The sequence below is a fragment of the Palaemon carinicauda genome, chromosome 4 (assembly GCF_036898095.1).
Source record: "Palaemon carinicauda isolate YSFRI2023 chromosome 4, ASM3689809v2, whole genome shotgun sequence".
Taxonomy (NCBI): Eukaryota; Metazoa; Arthropoda; class Malacostraca; order Decapoda; family Palaemonidae; genus Palaemon; species Palaemon carinicauda.
In genome coordinates this window covers 176,880,410-176,900,107 of record NC_090728.1, presented here as the reverse complement: position 1 = coordinate 176,900,107, position 19,698 = coordinate 176,880,410, and the positions used below count along the sequence as shown (strand labels likewise).

The 19,698-nt window shown below is 42.9% G+C and overlaps 1 protein-coding gene across 1 annotated transcript in view; it reads right to left on the bottom strand.

Moving 5' to 3' along the window:
- Nucleotides 1-228: 228 nt before the first annotated feature.
- Nucleotides 229-19,698, bottom strand: part of LOC137640228 (uncharacterized) — a 46,632-nt gene continuing 27,162 nt past the window's right edge. Inside the window, exon 3 of the mRNA XM_068372797.1 lies at nucleotides 229-6,447. Coding sequence (XP_068228898.1) covers nucleotides 5,147-6,447 — 1,301 coding nt within the window. The 3' untranslated portion in view covers nucleotides 229-5,146. The remainder of the gene's footprint in view (nucleotides 6,448-19,698) is intronic.

The window sequence follows — 19,698 nt, the reverse complement described above, 5'->3', positions numbered from 1 at the left end:
CCTTTCATTAACCTTGAAATTTCTGCAAAGTACCTAGCTTTTATCTTCCATGCATTTTCCTGTCTTTCAAAACCAATCTGGTCCTTAGGTCATTTATCTCTATTAGTATCTATCCCATATTAAAATTTTTTCTTCTTCCTTTCTATAAAGATGTACCATACATTTTGACTTATGTATATCCTATTCTAAGCTGAACTAATTTCTTCAACTATTTTATGGCTCTCTCTCTGAGAGAGAGAGAGAGAGAGAGAGAGAGAGAGAGAGAGAGAGAGAGAGAGAGAGAGAGAGAGAGAGAGAGAGAGAGAGAGATTCCTTGTTTCCAAGGTCATATATATGCATTGTAAAAGGTATATATGATCAATACTGTTAGCAAACTACTTAAAACTCATTTATTTTTTACATTCATTATATAAGTCTTCACATTTGATGATAACAGTGAATTTCACCTTCTTTAACAATACCTATACGGTACCTATAGAGAAGTCTAAGACAGAATTGGATAACAGTTTTCTATCGAACTAACTATTTGAATTCCTCAAAATACTGTATTACAAAGATTTTGTGGTAATGGTCATCATATTAAAAAAATATACTCTCATGAAAAAAAAATATGTCTGGGTAAAAGCCTAAGAAAAACTGCCAGATCCTAATCACTCCCCTATAAAGAATAAAATTCTGGAATCATATACTGTATAGAATACCCATATCCAAGGTCTTCATTAATTTTCCAGAGTATTTCCACACCATTCCTTGTCAATAATTATCGATATAATCATCAAAGTAACCCACTACTGTACTATTAGTTACAGTAAAGTTCCTATTCAAAAAAGGTTCCTGTTTCCAAAATACAAACTCCTTATATATTTATATTACACAGCCTGGAAAAGTGCAGTGATACCCAAATATAGTCATCAACCAAAGAAATCTTCCTCTTATGGGTAATCCTAATTTTTGGATGTCTACTATTCACATTACATCAGTGAATGAACAAGTGCAATAAACCTTGGCTGGAATTGGAGAGATAAGGGCTGGGTAGATGTGCCAGTAAATCTAGAATAATTCCCTCCCAGATTTTTCAGAGGTATATTTCATTGTCCGTGCCTACATAATGTGCTACCTGGGGTCACCCCTTTCAGTCTAGCATGATAGAGAAATTAGTGCAAGTGTCCCAATTTTTCTGGTCATATTACATAGTATTTTCTGAAGTTGCTCAATTTGACTCTAGTTAGTTATTAAGGAGGTAATACTAGTAAGCAATAGCCTATAATTATTTGAATCAATATCATTCCTAGTGTCTGCCTGATAATATCTGTGAAAATATTCTCAGAATCAATGCCAAATGTTTCGGGCAGTTTGTTATGATTCTGTCAGTCTGAGTTGACCATGTTTGGTAATAAAAATGGCTACTCTTTTGTCTCTCACTTTGGGTTTTATTATAATGATGTTTCCATCTGAATCAGGAGAGCGAGTGAAATTTCCCAATTTCATACCAATGATGTGCATTCAAATTCATGCTCTTCAAAGGTTACTTTATTTTTATGCATCGAGGAATAAGTTACATTAACTGTTCACATTCTACTCAGTGAGAAAACAGATATTAGAGAGTGTTCAATATAATTTATCAAGAAGTTAAAGAGATTACAGCAGTGAACTGTTACTTGTGAAACACATGGTATGGCAGTTACTGATTTGGATAATAATTCACTAGATCATCTATGCTTAGATCAAGACCTCAGAGAGGTAAACGACAACGCCTTCCTGTGCGTTTGACATTGGCGCAATAAGATATGATGATGATCAGATTAGATTTAAAACTTTAAAAAGCATTGATCTAGGAGGAAATTGTATAGCCAGACTCATTCAGGTTCATCTAACCCTTTTCCTCTAAGCCCACTCCATAGTATAATTAAGTACTAGTCTAACTGCAGGATTCTAAGACTTTAAGTATCAAGTCACCTTTGACTGATCAATAGACCATTTCATAACTGCTTTCCTTATGCTTTTCTCTAACATCTTAATGAGACGAATGTTATTGTTGCTGGCCAAGTGATGATATGTTTGAAGATATTTGCAATATCATCATTTATTAAGGATCCTTGTTTAAGAAATTGGGCAAATTTTCAATAGTATAACGGGGAAATGAAATTCTTCTATTAACTTAATACAATTTTAACTTCCTTTTCAACCACTTCTTTATTACGTCAGTGGTATCAGTAAATTACTGTGTTGAGGATGCATTGATGTTCTGGTCAAACAATACAATTTAGATTTATCTTAAAGCTCAGATTCGATGTTGAAACTGTTAAGTTGGTGAGTATTATAATGATAGATACTCAAATATTTCTTCACATGTGATGAATGAACAATTTACTTGCAGTACAGAACATAAGAACTCTAATGAGTCAGGAATAGTGTTTGGTAGCTTATGAATTTGTAAAATATATGGTCAAACCCACATGGCATATAAAGTAGGAGACTTGTTTCAAATTAGTTTTTCAGAATAGGAAAACTATGCTTATTGTCAACAAAAGATCAAGTAATCAATACCCTTGATTAGTGCCATGAATGAGAGATGAGATGAAATATGAAACAAAAGTGGATGATTCTCCAACTTCTTGTCCAACAGGTGAAAAACTGCTTAACAAAAACCGGACTCTGTACGTGTATAAATAAAAGCAATTACGAGAAACATCTCTAAAAAGTATAAAAGCTAGACTAATATTGCTAAATAATGCATGAAAATAGATAATAATTCTAATTTATGCCTAAAAACAAGTAGAAAGCTTTCACTTTGTGACCTTTCAATTTCAACTACTGTATTCTTTACCACCCATCACATTACTGTAATCTCTTATAAAGGCATTTGATTTAAACAATAGGAGACCATGCTTTTTGTGACCTACATCTTCCATTGAAGGTGTCGCTCCTGAAGTCTCTGGTCTTCTGCATATAAGGCATGATAGCCCTTACTAGACATAACAAAAAGCCCTCTTCATTGATGATGTTAGAAGACAAGGAAGAAATGACAGAAAGTGCTGTGGAATGGTCCTAGCTACTAATAATTTTGTTCTTCGGCAGACTAACTATTAACATCTAGAAAGTTGGAATTTTTCCCAGTTAGTGGATTTTTCTGACCTATTCCAATGATGCAAAAGTTTAATGTCAAATCATTTTAAGTAAGAAGCCAGGAATGAAAAGCTTCCAGTAATGGCTCATCAGAAGGCTTCATAATGATATTAAGGAAGAGGGAAAAGTAAATGTTTGAGCAACCTATGAGGAACCTCCTTGTCCTAGTACTGAATGAGCCTTTTCTACACCAATGAAGAACCCATGTAGTACAAATACCTGATAGGCGGCTCAATGTCTCTTGAAGGCAGAAATGGAGGACATTCAACAACAGGGTAAGAAAAGAGGGTAAGAAATAAGCAATTATGGATATGTTGGAGTTGACAGGATCAATGCTCCTTCCACAAAAACTCTAGTATTAGCTCTCCTTGGCCTGATGGATGCTGTTAATTAGAAAAATTGCTTGGGCTGCTTCCTCCAAAAATAATTGAACCTACCATCATCAAGTTGTTTGTCTTCACACCAACTAATATTCCTACAGAATACTGAGAAAATGGTTGGGGGCCATGAACCTGACAATAAGTCATGTACCACTTATTCTTTTGCAAATTATGTGCACTGCATATATTGTTCAAGCTATCTAGTACAATAGTTTCAAGCAAAATAACTAAGGGAATAATTTAGTATTATAATATCATGGTCAGGTGACCACAAGGAATTAATGACTGATAGGCTGATACTGTTGTTTTAAAATGTTTTTTAAGTACCAGTAATTGTTTCAGTGAAAAGTCATATGCTATAATACAGTAGGGAACAATATACTACTAAGATAGCAAGATTTAATTCAAAATGGCCTGAATCTCAAAGAACTATTGGAGGATACACAAATTTGACAAGTGATTTTGGATCAGGAACGGTCAAATGCAACAAACAAAAGTAGCATAACTTCATACAATTTCCCAAGTAAAATGAAATAGTTTTAACGAGAGCAGAAGATAATGATGTCTTCCCTCTACGATATGAATCCAAAGTAGTATACTGGGGTCAACCAACACACTAACTGACTTCGATCATATAGCAAATACGCTAAGTTACTACACACCAGTGAAAAACTTCTGTTGTAGATTTAATTCTTGAATAACACTGCATTGTTCCAGGCAGTGCAACAATAGTGAAATAAGAGTTTTTTACACTGTAGGGAGAAATGCCAATTCAGCAGCAAACTCATCAACTTTCATATAGAGTATATAGGATTTCAGTACAAGAAGCTTCAACAAAGACCTTTCTTATTTGCCTGCCACATGTGCGGGCATAATATTTGTCATATACCATTAGAAAGATATACTTTAAACATTAGTAATGAAACAAACTCCGTACAAACTTTTTTAAAGATAAAAACAAAGAAAACTAATCCAGTACCTCTTATTTTGGGTAATAAATTTCACATAATAGGAAAAACATGTTATCATGATCCACTGTGGATAGATTTCAAAATAAAAATGCTAAAGTTTCTCTAAATTAATTACTGTAAGGTATGCAAATTTTCTAACAGATTCATTATTAAATATATGAAAATATGTCTTCATTTACAAGCTTTGTTACATGTCATGACAACATCAATTACCCAAAATAATCACTACCTTCATATAAATACTTTTATAAACAATTATAATCTGGGATTCCTTAAAAACCTACTCAATATTAACAGAAAAGTACAATTTTATATATATACTATATATACTTGTCATGGATCCTGATAATTTAAAGTTAAACGAAAATCTATACGTGACTGCGGAAAAAGACTTATTAATGTGGAAGCTAAAGTTCCCTGATGAAGAGTGGATCTCTACTCCAGTCAAAGATTAACAATATTTTACCAGTAACAAATTGCTACTGGAGTTTAAACTTTGTATTACTACTCAAATATAAAAATATTTCCTCTTTACATGATCCCATCATGTATCCTTACTAACCTCAAGAACATGGAACCTGAAAAAAAAAAAGGAAAGACAAAGGCTTATTTTGATAAATTTTTGTCTATGCTTTGTTTAATCCCATAAAATTACTTCTTTTGAACTCCTTACAGCGTGAGCACATCTAGAACGCCCTTTTCATCCGCTTCCATGAGGAGATCTAAAAGCCTTCCATTTAAAACTTCATTATTTCCTTCCACAAGTTCTTGTGCAATGGGTCTCAAAACTCTTTTAAGAGCTGCTCGAATGAAAAAACCAGAAGAGGGCTTAAAAGCAAACGATACAACCACTTTGGCTACACCCGCCTTTACTTTGTCGAAGGCTACTTTACATGGATGACAACAACGACAATCCAGACAGGTTGAATTAGAGTGGTTGATGGTCTCTCCAGCCTTACTCAGCGTTCCTTGAATGAGACACATTCCCATAAGAAATCCAACAAGAGTGGTCCTCTCAAACTCTGCCTTAAATTGCTCATAGTTCCAGTTAGGAACAGGTGTTCCTAATTTTGTGGTGACCTCAGAAAAAGTGGAGTGATAATGTCTCAAAATCTCTTCAGAATGGTCTCTTCTCATTTCAAAGGATGTAGAAGTATTTAAAAGATAGTGAAGATCAAAGACTGGGTTATTCCACTGAGATATCTGCCAGTCAATTAGCTTTAAAGACTCTATTGTTTTCTCTCCATCAACTTCTGCTTCTTTGTGTTTGAACATAAGATTGCTGTTCCAAAAGTCTCCATGTGTAAGGCATAAGAATTTATGTCTATTTTGATCATCCCACAGAGCAGCAAACTTAACAGGAAGAGTTGTTTTACCCGTCTCTAATTTGCGAACCATATCCTCAAAACCCTTTTTACTTTTTAAGAAAGTTATGGCATTAGCTAAGGAAGCCCATACAACAGGCTTGAAGAATGTGCTGATGGCAGTACTAAATTTATAGCAAGGGTACTTTTCTAAAAAGTTGTGAGATTTATCATAGGCATATGACACAGCATGTAATCTGGCCACATGATTAACTGCCAACTTTGCATGATGGAAGTCAAGCCCTTCTTTCTTTGGATTGGTTTCGTATCCCAGGACCTTAACATTTTCCATAACAAGTACATATTCTTTGTCTGTACACTTTCCATAAATATAATTTGGCAGATTCAAACTATATTCATTATTGGCACGCTCAGCTTGAAATTTATTTAATTCATGCACCACTTCAGAATACATCATAAATTCTTTAATATGGTACTCACAGCGCTTTATAATTTCACAAGTTAGGGCATCTCCGGCCAGAAACTTCACAATCAAGTTATATTCCTTTGGTGTTATGCTTTCACTTTCTGTATCTTTACTCTTCACCTCGGCTTCCACATCCAACAGGATCAGCTCAGCATTAAAACTTTCTCCGGGTTTGGTTGCTGTAAATATGACATACATTACAGAATACTGTACCTTGCAGAAGAGTTAAATACTTTACTTGTATAAAGCTACTAAATAAGATTTTTCTCATTTTTAAAGGTAAACGTAAACTGATAAAGGCTGCTTTGAAAGCTCATCCAAATTCATTACAATGAACATAAAATTATTACTGGCTTAAACAACAGGCAACAATTAACTGGGAAAGAAAATCTACCATCTTAGGATCTTTAAGCATAAAGGACCTCCACAAGCATGAATATATTTCTGCTAATCACACAACAAAATATGAAACTCAAAACATTTTTCTATTTATATACTGTATACCACTACTTAAAAAAAAAAAAACCCTTTCTTTCTTAATCAAGTTAAAGTCCAAACCCCAATTTAGTCGGTAGTGAGAGTAAGGTATTCCTCTCTAGAAGTCACACCATCCCTCATAATACATACACATACATACATATACCAAGGCACTTCCCTCAATTTTGGGGGGTAGCCGACATCAACAAAAATGAAACAAAAAAGGGGACCTCACCTCTCTACGTTCCTCCCAGCCTGATGAGGGACTCAACCAAGTTCGGCTGGTACTGCTAGGGTGTCACAGCCCACCCTCCCCAGTTATCCACCACAGATAAAGCTTCATAACGCTGAATCCCCTACTGCTGCTACCTTCGCGGTCATCTAAGGCGACCGGAGGAAGCAGCAGGGCCTACCGGAACTGCGTCACAATTGCTCGCCATTCATTCCTATTTCTAGCACGCTCTCTTGCCTCTCTCACATCTATCCTCTTATCACCCAGAGCTTTCTTCACTCCATCCATCCACCCAAACCTTGGCCTTCCTCTTGTACTTCTCTCATCAACTCTTGCATTCATCACCTTCTTTAGCAGACAGTCATTTTCCATTCTCTCAACATGGCCAATCCACTCATATCCACTCTAGCTGCTAACTCATTTCTTACACCCATTCTCACCCTCACTACTTTGTTCATAACCTTATCTACTTTAGATAAACCAGCCATACTCCTTAGACACTTTATCTCAAACACATTCAATTTCTGTCTCTCTGTCACTTTCATTCCCCCACAACTCCAATCCATACATCACAGTTGGTACAATCACTTTCTTATACAGAACTCTCTTTACATTCATGCCCAACCCTCTATTTTTTACTACTCCCTTAACTGCCCCCAACACTTTGCATCTTTCATTCACTCTCTGACGTACATCTGCTTCCACTCCACCACTTGCTGCAACAACAGACCCCAAGTACTTAAACTGATCCACCTCCTCAAGTAACTCTCCATTCAACATGACATTCAACCTTGCACCACCTTCCCTTTTCGTACATCTCATAACCTTACTCTTACCTACATTAACTCTCAACTTCCTTCTTTCACACACCCTTCCAAATTCTGTCACTAATCGCCCAAGCTTCTCTTCCGCGTCTGCAACCAGTACAGTATCATCCGCAAACAATAACTGATTTACCTCCCATTCATGGCCATTCTTATCTACCAGTTTCAATCCTCGTCCAAGCACTCGAGCTTTCACCTCTCTTACCACTCCATCTACAAACAAGTTAAACAACCACGGCGACATCACACATCCCTGTCTCAGCCCCACTCTCACCAGAAACCAACCACTCACTTCATTTCCTATCATAACACATGCTTTACTACCTTTGTAGAAACTTTTCACTGCTTGCAACAACCTCCCACCAACTCCATATAACCTCATCACATTCCACATTGCTTCCCTATCAACTCTATCTTACGCTTTCTCTAGATCCATAAACGCAACATACACCTCCTTACCTTTTGCTAAATATTTCTCGCATATCTGCCTAACTGTAAAAATCTGATTCATACAACCCCTACCTCTTCTAAAACCACCCTGTACTTATAAGATTGCATTCTCTGTTTTATCCTTAATCCTATTAATCAGTACTTTACCATACACTTTTCCAACTACACTCAACAAACTAATACCCCTGGAATTACAACACTCATGCACGTCTCCCTTACCCTTATATAGTGGTACAATACATGCACAAACCCAATCTACTGGTACTATCAACAACACAAAACATATATTAAACAATCTCACCAACCATAATAAAGAAAAAAAAAAATCCCACATTTGGTTTTAATTTTCAAGGTTTAGTGAAATATACAAACAATGGGTAAGGTAAGTAGGAAACAATAACTTGTAAAAGACCATAATGATTTCCAGTTATAAAGTATGTAAATTGCAAAGCTTTTTAAATGAAATACAACAAAGAGCTATAATTTGGTATACAGTATATCAACAGAAACACCCACATAAATGATTAAACATATATTCATAATCTCTTGATGTTTTTTTTTTTTTGTCCAAACTACTTTGTAACTTTTGCTGCAAACAAACAATTTTCCTTTAAAATAATCAATTTTAATTTTCCATTTACCCTTATCAGTAGAACCTGTCAGCATTAAGGAATCCTGTTCAATGACCAATTAGCACCTTTTGTGGTATTATAGTAATCAACTAGTGACTTCATTTTCGTATAACTTTTAGTCTTTATCATGATTTTTTTTTTTTTTGCCAACTACTGTACCTACCTTCAATTTGAAAGAAATTCTCCTAAGTTGTCTTTCCCAATGTTCTCCTGACATTCTTGATTGTGTACGATTCTGTTCCCTTTATGAGAGCATATATACTACAATGTAAGATCTGATTTTTGAGTGTTTCAGAAATCAAGGGAGCTACAGATACATTGTTGCGAAGACATAACAATCTTCTTTATCATGTTAAGTGCCCGAACAATGTGGACACTTATTTGTTGAGAAAACAACAGAAAATTTAGAGGTGCCATCTCAAATTCCTGAGCTGATGACTAAGAATTATTGCTGGTATTTGTACTTAATTGATTACAGTATATGGGACCTTTGTCAAAAAAAATTATTTTGAACCTTGGAAAATTTTATCTTTTGGGCTCGAGCCATGTCGCCATGATGGAAGTTCCTCAATGGCAGCTTTCTACTTGGATATTTCTGCAAGTGATATACCAGAGAATTTTACCAGTAGAGGTATCACGAAGTTCTAACCTCCGGAGCGAATATCAAGAGAGATATCATGTATACACCAGGGACATGTTTAGATCAAGCCACTGCTATCCTTCCCTAAATAAGAGTTATAACCTTGTCTCGAAGGATATGGGATAGGATTGGATAAGTGGTCGAGATAGCCGTTACAACTCCCAATCCCAGTGTGCTACAACTAACATGTTTACTGTAAAACCATTCCTTTTCGGATATGCCATCTTGATGGTTGCTTGGAGTTTTTTCTTCTTGTTTTCGTAGCTTTTTGATTGTTTTAGCAATCATGGATGCTTCAACTTCTTCCTCATCGACTAAGTTGAGTACCCTTTTCTTGTGTGTTGGAGAATTTTGCGTCTCAACCTCATTTTTTATTCAATGTGCATGCTTTTTCATTGCCTGTGGCTGGCGCGCGGTCAGTGCTGGTGCATCACGTATTCAAATCGCTTAGAAATGCATAGTTATTTAGTCATATTATTGTATGAATGTGTTTTATATTATTCTTTTACAAATATGGTATGATTATGGGGTATCCCCTCCTTTTTACCCGTGTCTGCATGTGCGTATTTTATCAGTTTTGACTTAGGCTAACTCTACCCTGGCCAGCGACCATGACTGGTGAATATGCACTTGTGCACCATCCCCTTCTTTCATCTAACCTTATTGGTTTTGTGAGAATGCCCATCCTCCCATGCTGTTGATTTGTCATAGCGGGGAGCTGCAGTCCTGAAGGTCCCTCTGGGAGTTGGATAGTGTTTTACAGTTTTTCTAGGGCGACTGTCTTCACTTTCAACTTAGCCTGTATGTTTGGCCAGGCAGCACAGGTCTTAGGAACTTGTTCCCTGTGTCTACTTCTTGTTTAACCATTGGAACTTATTACCCCTGTTCTATTATTGACTGCCTTACCATTCTTAGGCTTTCCTTCTTAGTTTTTGGTAGGCTAACTGCTGATTGTGAGGACTTGTCTTCTGTGCTCTATCACTGCAGACCTCTTAGAACACCATTTTGAGTAGTAGGTTGGCCAGGGCACCAGCCACCCATTGAGATACTACCGCTAGAGAGTAATGGGCCCTTTGACTGGCCAGACAGTACTACATTGGATCCTTCTCTCTGGCTACGGTTCATTTTTCCGTTTGCCCATACATACACCGAATAGTCTGGACTATTCCTTACATATTCTCTTCTGTCCTCATACACCTGACAACACTGAGATTACCAAACATTTTTACTTCTCTCAAGGGGTTAACTACTGCACTGTAATTGTTCAGTGGCTACATTACTCTTGATAAGGGTAGAAGAGATTCTTTAGCTATGGTAAGCAGCTCTTCTAGGAGGACACTCCGAAATCAAACCATTGTTCTCTACTCTTGGGTAGTGCCATAACCTCTGTACCATGGTCTTCTACTGTCTTGGATTAGAGTTCTCTTGCTTGAGGGTACACTTGAGCACACTATTCTATCTTATTTCTCTCCTCTTGTTTTGTTAAAAGTTTTTATAGTTTATATAGGAGATATCACAAATTTTAAGTAATTTGTATTTTTCCTAACAGTACTTACCTCGAACTACTTTCTTAGGATTATCTTGGATCTCCTCCTTATCCGACCAAGAATTTTGCGCAGTCCCCCCTATCTCCGTTTTCCCTTGTCGGGTCCCTCCGTGGCGGAGGGATATGTGCCCTGAGGCGACCCGGGGTCAGCGCGTGGGTGCGCTACTGGGTTGTTGTCAGTAAGCATATGTGTCTCTACCTCGAACATCTGTAAGACACCCGTAAGGCACCCAGGGCAGGATGGGTGGGCAATAACCCGAAAGTAGTTTGAGGTAAGTACTGTTAGGAAAAATACAAATTACTTAAAATTTGTGATTTGTTCCAACACGGAGTACTTACCTCGAACTACTTTCTTAAGAGACTTACACTTTAGGAGGCGGGGGTGGACTTACAGGCCGGAAGACCCACCACTACCATCCAAGGGCACGGGACCTAGATAGGCAGCTAGGTCCAGACGACATAAAGACCAGGGTAGGAGAGTCAGGGGAAGCACGCAAAAGTCTACCTGTTTGTATAAACTCACCATTATAAATAATCCGAGCATGGGCTTCCAAAACATCCATCTCTCACATGGGAGGAGGGAAGGGAAGGGAAAGGGTAGCAAGGAAAGGGAAGTAAGGGGGGAACCTGTGTCGCTCACAATTACTTCTCTCGGGCTACCCAGGGCCATAGATCTAAACTTGTTGAAGGGCAGAAATCACTGGTCCAATGGAGAAGGAGTCCAGGGACTTCCTCGTGCAGTCTTTCAGGTAGTGGGCCGTAAAGATGGACTGCCTGGACCATGTGCCTGCTCGCATGATTAGGCCCACTGCTATGTTGCTGTCAAAGGCCAAAGAAGTGCTAAGACCTCTAATATCAAGGGGTCGCGGGGTACCAGGGACTGCAGACCCCTCACTGGCGTAAGCTCTCTTGATGACTTGCCGAAGCCAGAAAGAGATCGTGTTCTTCAACACGGCCTTCTTTACCGGGCCTGAGGAGACAAACAGACTTTTGATGCCCGGCCGAAGTCTGGCTGTCCTGCTGAGGTATTTCCTGACTGTTCTCACTGGGCACAGGAGCAAGTCTTCCGGGTTGTCCGAGTGAGGGATGGCTGGGACCGACAACCCCACGAACCTCGGGTCTGCAATGGCCGGGTTCTGCGTTTTGGCCACAAACTCAGGAAGAAACTTAAAGGACAGGTCCTTTCACCCTTTCGAGTGCGAGACCTCAAATGACAAGCCGTGGAGCTCACTCACGCGCTTGGCTGAGGCCAGAGCCAGCAAGAATACCATCTTGAGGGTGAGGTCTTTATCTAGAATATCCTTGAGGGGCTCGAAGGGAGGCCTTGTCAAAACTTTGAGAACATTGGCTACGTCCCACTGCGGGACCCGAGCGGCGCGGGGGGGAACAAGACTGCTCGAAACTTCTGATGAGCATGGTAATCTGGGGAGAGGCCCCCAGGTTGATGCCCCTCAGCTGAAAGACCTGCCCCAGGGTCGCTCAGACCCCCTTGATGGCTGGAATGGAGACCCACAGGTCATCCCTCAAGTGGACCAGGAAGTCTGCAATCTTGTGGATTGATGCATTCAGAGGCCTCAGGTTCTGGGTGGCACACCACTTCACAACGTGGTCCACTTGGCTTGGTACACCGTGATAGAGGACTTCCGCAGATACCCTGACATCCTCGAAGGCATCTTCCCTGAGTATCCTTCTTTTCTCAACAAGCGCTCGATAACCTCCACGCGTGTAGCTGGAGGCACTGAGGGTTTTCGTGAAACCTCCGAAAGTGAGGCTGGTGCAGAAGGTCTTCCCTTACTGGTAGGGGCCACGGAGGAAGGGTGGCCAAGTCCTGTAGATCCGCGAACCACTCCCTCTCTGGCCACCAGGGCGCTACTAAAGTCATCACTGTTGCCCTTGATTGCCTGAGCCTGTTGAGCACCTGCCTGAGAATCCCGAAGGGGGGAAAGGCACACACGTCGAGTCCGTCCCATGGGTGCTGGAAGGCGTCCTTGAACGCTGCTGCCAGGTCTGGCACAGGAGAACAGAACACGGGGAGCTTCGTGTTGAGCCTTGTGGCGAACAGGTCTATCACCGGTGAGCCTCACAACTGTAGGACTTTCTGGGCCACCTGTGGGTGTAGGGACCATTCCGACCCTACTACTTGCCCTGCTCTGCTGAGGCCGTCGGCTAAGACGTTTCTCTTCCCCGGAATGAACCTGGCTGTGAGAATGATGTGATTCCTCTCGGCCCATTCCAGGACTCGAGCCGTGAGATCGCACAGCTCCCTTAATCTCAATCCTCCTTGCTTCTTTATGTAAGCCACCATGGTGGCGTTGTCGCAAACGAGGGCTATTGCGTTTCCCCGCAGCCGATGGGCAAATATTGCGAGGGCCTTTTGAACCGCCAGCAGCTCGAGCAGGTTTATGTGGAGAAGCTTCTCCTCTGGAGACCACTTTCCCTCTGCTGTCTCTTCGAGCAGATGGGCTCCCCACCCCTCCTTTGACGCGTCCGTGAAGAGCAACATCTCCGGAGGAGTGGAAACAAACGGCACGCCCCATAGGGTGTTTGCCCTGTCGGACCACCAGAGGAGTATGTTTCTGGTGGCTGGGGTCACCATGACTAAGGACTGAGGCGGGTCTCCCGGTGGCCAGAGGTCCTTCAGATTCCACTGGACCGGAATCGGCTTGAGCCTCCCCTGAGGAACTAGCTTCTCCAACGAGACCAGGTGGCCCACGAGTCGCTGCCAATCCTTGGCCCTCACTGGCGCATTTGCTAGGAATGGTCAAACTATGTGGTCTAGATTGTCCAGTCTCTCTTGATAGGGGAATGCCCTTGCTACCTGGGAGTCCAGGACCATCCTCAGGTACGTCATCCTGGTGGTGGGGATCAACTGGGACTTCTCCAGATTGATGGTAACCCCCAGTTCCCTGCAGAACTGTAACAGCTTTGCCCACTGTTCCTTTAAGGCTGCCTCTGCGGCTGAAAGAAGCAACCAGTCGTCAAGGTACCTAATCAGCCTGATGCCCTGCCTGTGTGACCAGGCTGATACTACGGTGAATACCCTCGTGAAAACTTGAGGTGCTGTCAACAGGCCGAAGCAGAGAGCCCTGAACTGCAGAGACTGGGCTCCCCACTTCACCCTGAGGAACTTCCTGCTGGAGGTGTGTATGGGGATCTGAAAGTAGGCGTCCTTGAAGTCCAGGGACATCATGAAGTCCCCTTCCCTCAAGGCTGCCAGTACCGACTTTGGCGTGTCCATCTTGAAGGACGTCTTTCTGATGAACTTGTTCAGGGCCGAGAGGTCGATGACTGGTCTCCAACTCCCATAAGCTTTCTCCACCAGGAAGAGCCTGCTGTAAAACCCCGGGGACGATTCCCGGACGGGGTGCAGAGCTCCTTTGTCCAACATGGCCGACACCTCCTCCTGCAAGGCTGCTATCATGTGATCCTTGGGGGCCAGCCACTCCGTCCGATGCTCGGGAATCAGAGGAGGTGGTTCTGTCAGGAAGGGAATCCTGTATCCCTCCCTGAGGACTGACACGGACCATGGGTCCGCACCGTTGTCCCGCCATGCTTGCCAATGGCATTTGAGGCATTCCCCCACCTGTGGCGTGGGAAGGTGTAGGGGGCCTCGCTTCCTATCTCCTTCTAGGGAGATGGCTTGAGCGGCCTCGTCTTGACCCCGAGTACTTTTGCCTAAAGGAGGCCTGGGCTGGGGCACCACCTCTGTGGGAGGGCCGCAAGGACTGATGCTAAGAAGGGGAGGAGGCCTCCTGTCTAGCTGGTGGCGTAGACGGGTAGGCCCTGTCCACAGACGGTCTCCTATGTGGAGGGCGTCTTGTTGCTGGCTGCTTAGGGTCAGCCGAGTCCTTCAGTTTCTCCACTCTTTCCATGGTCTCTGCTACCGTCTGTAGGGGGAACAGGGTCTCACCCCACACCGGAGCATTTCAAAGGAACTTGGCCTCTCGTTCGGGGAGTCTACGTGGGAGCCTGTTTAGAACTGTGTCTCTCCTTCTCAAGATCCAGTTTGCTGTTTGCGTCAAGGACTGGAATGTCAAGAATTTCATTACCTTGCCCCCAGAGCGTATGAGCTCATGCATTAGGGCTTGATTTTCAGGCACCAAGATATCATGGGACAGGTGAAAGCCTGCTAAAGTGCATGCCCACAGGTCCAACAAGGAGGCCACATTGATGATGTCCCTAGACGTGTCTTCCATCATAGTAGCCTCCGCCTGTGAGAAGACCATGGATCCTGTCATCCGTGCTACCCTGGCTCAGAGCCGCAACAGCTTCTTCCATTGCTCGAAGCCCTGCAGGAAGCCCGTCCGGCACATAAAATTTCTTCTGGGTCTTAAGCCTGGGCAGGAGCTTGAAAGACCCTTGGGCCCTGAGGGAGTTCTTGTGTCCCGAGACAAAACGGTTGACATGGTCCATGCCCAGGGACACGTCTGGAGCCACTGGTAGGGTCAAGGATGGTTTCGGCTGTATAGGGTTGTCCACCATCCTACCCAAACCCAAAAGCCAGGCCTGCTCCGTGAATGGTTTGGGCTCATCCAGTCTGTGGTGATGCCGTATAAGGGCTAAAACTTTTCTGTATGAGGATACTTCATCAGGTGAACAATCTCCAACATCCACTAAGCCCACTACCACTTGATCCGCCATGTCAGCTGATTCTTTGATCACGGATGGATCCGTGGGGGCGGTCGTATCCCTGGCATCCGGCCGACTATCTCCATCACGGATGGAGCCCTCGAGGAGGAGGTAACCGTTATGGGTCTACCCCCTCCCGGAGGAATCCGTGGCGAGTGACTGCCATGCTGTGCCAGCGGCTGCATCCGATGCATGGATGGAGCCGGTGATATATATTATATATATATATATATCCACTAAGCCCACAACCACTTGATCCGCCGTGTCGGGTGATTCTTTGATCACGGATGGATCCGTGGGGGCGGTCGTATCCCTGGCATCCGGCCGACTCGCCGGAGCGGCTATCTCCATCACGGTTGGAGCCCTCAAGGAGGAGGTAGCCGTCATAGGTCTACCCCCTCCCGGAGGAATCCGTGGCGAGTGACTGCCATGCTGTGCCAGCGGCTGCATCCGATGCATGGATGGAGCCGATGAGACATTGGGCATAGGAACAATGCTGCTGGGCTGAGCCAGCGGCTGCCTCCACTGAACGGATGGAGACGGTGACTTGCCGGGCAAGGGCAAAGAAAAGCTAGTGTGTGCCAACGGCTGCTTCCGAAGCGTGGACGGAGCCGAAGAGACACTGGGCAAAGGCACGTTAGCGGCTCCAGCAGCCGCCAAGGCAGGCACTGGAACAGCAAGAGCCATCCATGTTCGACCCACAAGGGGGAAAAACTAACTTACCCAATTTTGCCCTCTCTTTTTGGAACTCTTCTTCTTCTTGCTCTTTTTCTTAGCAACTTTGGCCTTCTTCCTAGACGGGCCTGAGTTCGCGCTCGACTTCTTCCTCTTTGATTTCTTTTTCTTTTTCTTCATCTCCTGGTCGCTGCAGTCTTCCGACGACGAAGAGCTGGAGGACGAGGTAGCGTCCGAGGAAGACGAAGAAGAGGAGCTATCCAAGGATCCTGAATCCTCTGCCACCAACATGGGGGCTTGCAATTGTGCTACCGGGGTGACGGGTTCCATAACATCAGGAGGTAGCGAAACAGAGGGCGCCGGAGGCTTGAGCAGTGACCCACATGAGGCAAACCAGCCAGAAAACTCCTCGTCTTCCTGCATGGGTGACCTGAAGGGCGTCCTTGGCGCCGTCCACACAATGGAATTCGGGTCAGAAGAGCACGTGGCTCGTCTTTTACTGTCCTGGTCGCCCCCTGAAGTCGCTGCACCTGAAAAACACTGCCAAGGTGGTGAGGAAGGAGCTGGTGTCCCTGAGCTCCCCCACACCGGATCCCCACTCGAAACGGGTCCTGCGGGCACCAGAACCTCGTCAACCGAAAGCACTCCCGGAACAATAGCAGACTCCTTACTCGACTGCGTAGGCACAATGCATTTGGATTTATCAATATCAGACTCATGGGGACCAGCAATGGGCTGTTTCCCCTCAACGGACTTACCTCGTCCCCTACTCTGGGTAGGGGAAGGGGAAGGGGAAGGGGAACCGCTCTCAGAAGGAGCTGAAGGAGACGTTATCAGAGAACGGGAAAACACAAAGGGAACACGTGGTGGGTCGGAAGGGATATGAGAGAAAGCGGCGAGATGTGATCTACACCGCGACCAGATGCTTACTGACGACAATGACCCAGTAGCGCACCCACGCGCTGACCCCAGGTTGCCTCAGGGCACGTATCCCTCCGCCACGGAGGGACCCGACAAGGGAAAACGGAGATAGGGGGGACTGCGCAAAATTCTTGGTCGGATAGGGAGGAGATCCCAGATACTCCTAAGAAAGTAATTCGAGGTAAGTACTCCGTGTTGGAACAAATTTATTTAAATGTTGTTACTGTTCTTAGAATATTTTTTTCTTGTTTCCTTTTCTCACTGGGCTGTTTTCCCTGTTGGAGCCCCTGGGCTTAAAGCATCCTGCTTTTCCAACTAGGGTTGCAGTTTAGCAAGTAATAATAATAATAATAGTAATAATAACCATAACAATAATAATAATAAAAATTATAATACTAATGCAGCAGTTAGCCCTTCCTGTCCTGCCCCCTCACCAATTTCTGAGATTCCCATCACCAGACCCCTCCCCCTTGTGCCTGCTAGTGCACCTACCTACTGTGAAACTTTGTTCCCCTCCCTGTCTAGTTCCCTGGTGACCGGAGTACCCTTCGTTGCCATTTTTGGATGGGACAGCTTGTAGGCTATCTAGCCTGGCCCTAGGTGGATGAGATTTTTCCTTCACTGGATTAATTCTCTCTGCCACCTTAGAGACCACTCTTTGGGTCTACACCTCCATAAGTATCAAGGTCTATCAAGAGACCTTTAATTTCACAAGATCGAAAAGCTAAACTAGTCAGTTTAGCCTCAGGAAAACAGGAATGAGGAAGTTTGAGTTTCTCATTACTCTGCTTACTGTTAAACACATCGGCCAAAAGGGTTGCTTTTTCCCTTGGACAGTGGGTGACAGAGCCATCTGGTTCAAGTAGAGGAGGAACTGTTGCATTTACACCAAAGACTGCAGATTTATGTTCCTGGGTTGTACCAGAAAGGGTTTCTTTTATGGTTAAATTGTATTCCTTTTCAGTTGAAGCATACTGTAAACTCTCTGAGCAAAAGCTCTAAGCTGAGTATAGTTATTCCAGGTCAAATCTCGATTTGTTACCCTTCCAAAGATGATAGGCCTCCTGCTTCTCCAAATAAGCACTTCTACAATCATCATTGAACCATGGTTGGTCCTTCACTCGGTACTTTAGCACATGAGAAGGGATATGCCTATCAATTATGTTGACTCAATTCTCATTCAATGGGACAACAGGATCAACACTACTATACAATTATGACCAATTCAAACCCAAAAGATCATGCAAAATCCCATTCCATTCTGTTTGAGATTTTATATAAATACAGTAGCGATGGGAACTTTTTTTTACTAGATTATATTGACTAGATTCTCATTTAAAAAGGACAACAGAATTAACACTACTATACAACTGTAACCAATTCAAGCCCAAAAGATCATGCAAAATCCCATTCCAGTCTGCTTACGATTTCATATAAATCTTACAAGAGTATGAAACATCAGGGACACGTTCAGTCTTCACTACTAATGAAATCAAGGCATGATCAGATGTCCCAACTGAAGAACCAAACTTACTTGTTATAACGCCAGGGAAGTCGGTGTATACGAGGTTCAAGCAGTTATCAGACCTGTGAGTAACTTCACTTATGATTTCCTCACAACAAATGAAAGTAGAGGTAAAAAGAGAAACGGATAAAAGGGTAAAACGCAAGGAGGCAATATATAAAAAGAGAAACGGATATAAGCAAAGAGAGAGGAGCCTGATTCCGAGGCAAAGTCTAAAGCTCTTATGCCATGCTGATCAGTAGGAGAAACAAAATTGAACCACTCCCTATGGTGAGCATTGAAATCACCCACAAAAGACAAAAGAGGCCTTTCTATCATCTTCTTGTATCTTAGCAATAATGGTACAAGATCGAACAAAAATAGTTCTTATGCCTTCCACAAACTTTTATTACCTGAATCTCATAACATCCACATTCAAAGCAGGACTTATGAGAAGCAGGGTACTCAGTCCTAATACAGTATACACCCCCATTCCCCTGGCCCTAGGGATGGCCATTGCGTTACAACATTACTGGCTTCTTGAAACCAGTTATAAGGAGCTCAGATGAGCTCCTCATATTAGAAACCAAAGTTTCTGAGCACAAAACTGTAAGGTCTTGAATATTTGCATGAAGACCACAAATACAGTGATACCTCGGTAGTCGAACGACTCTATACTCGAACAATTCGGAGTTCGACCAAAATTTTCGAGAAATTTTTGCTGCGGTGCTCGACCAAAAATTCGGTACTCGACCAGCCGAACACGTGACGACCGCATGGGCTTTGTGATGATCGCGCCATCTCGGCCACTCTCGCTTGTTCGGGAAGCATCAGTTCTCTCGAGAGCGTCACTCAGACAACGCGCGATCAGCATTCGTTGTGATTTAGTGATTTTCAGTG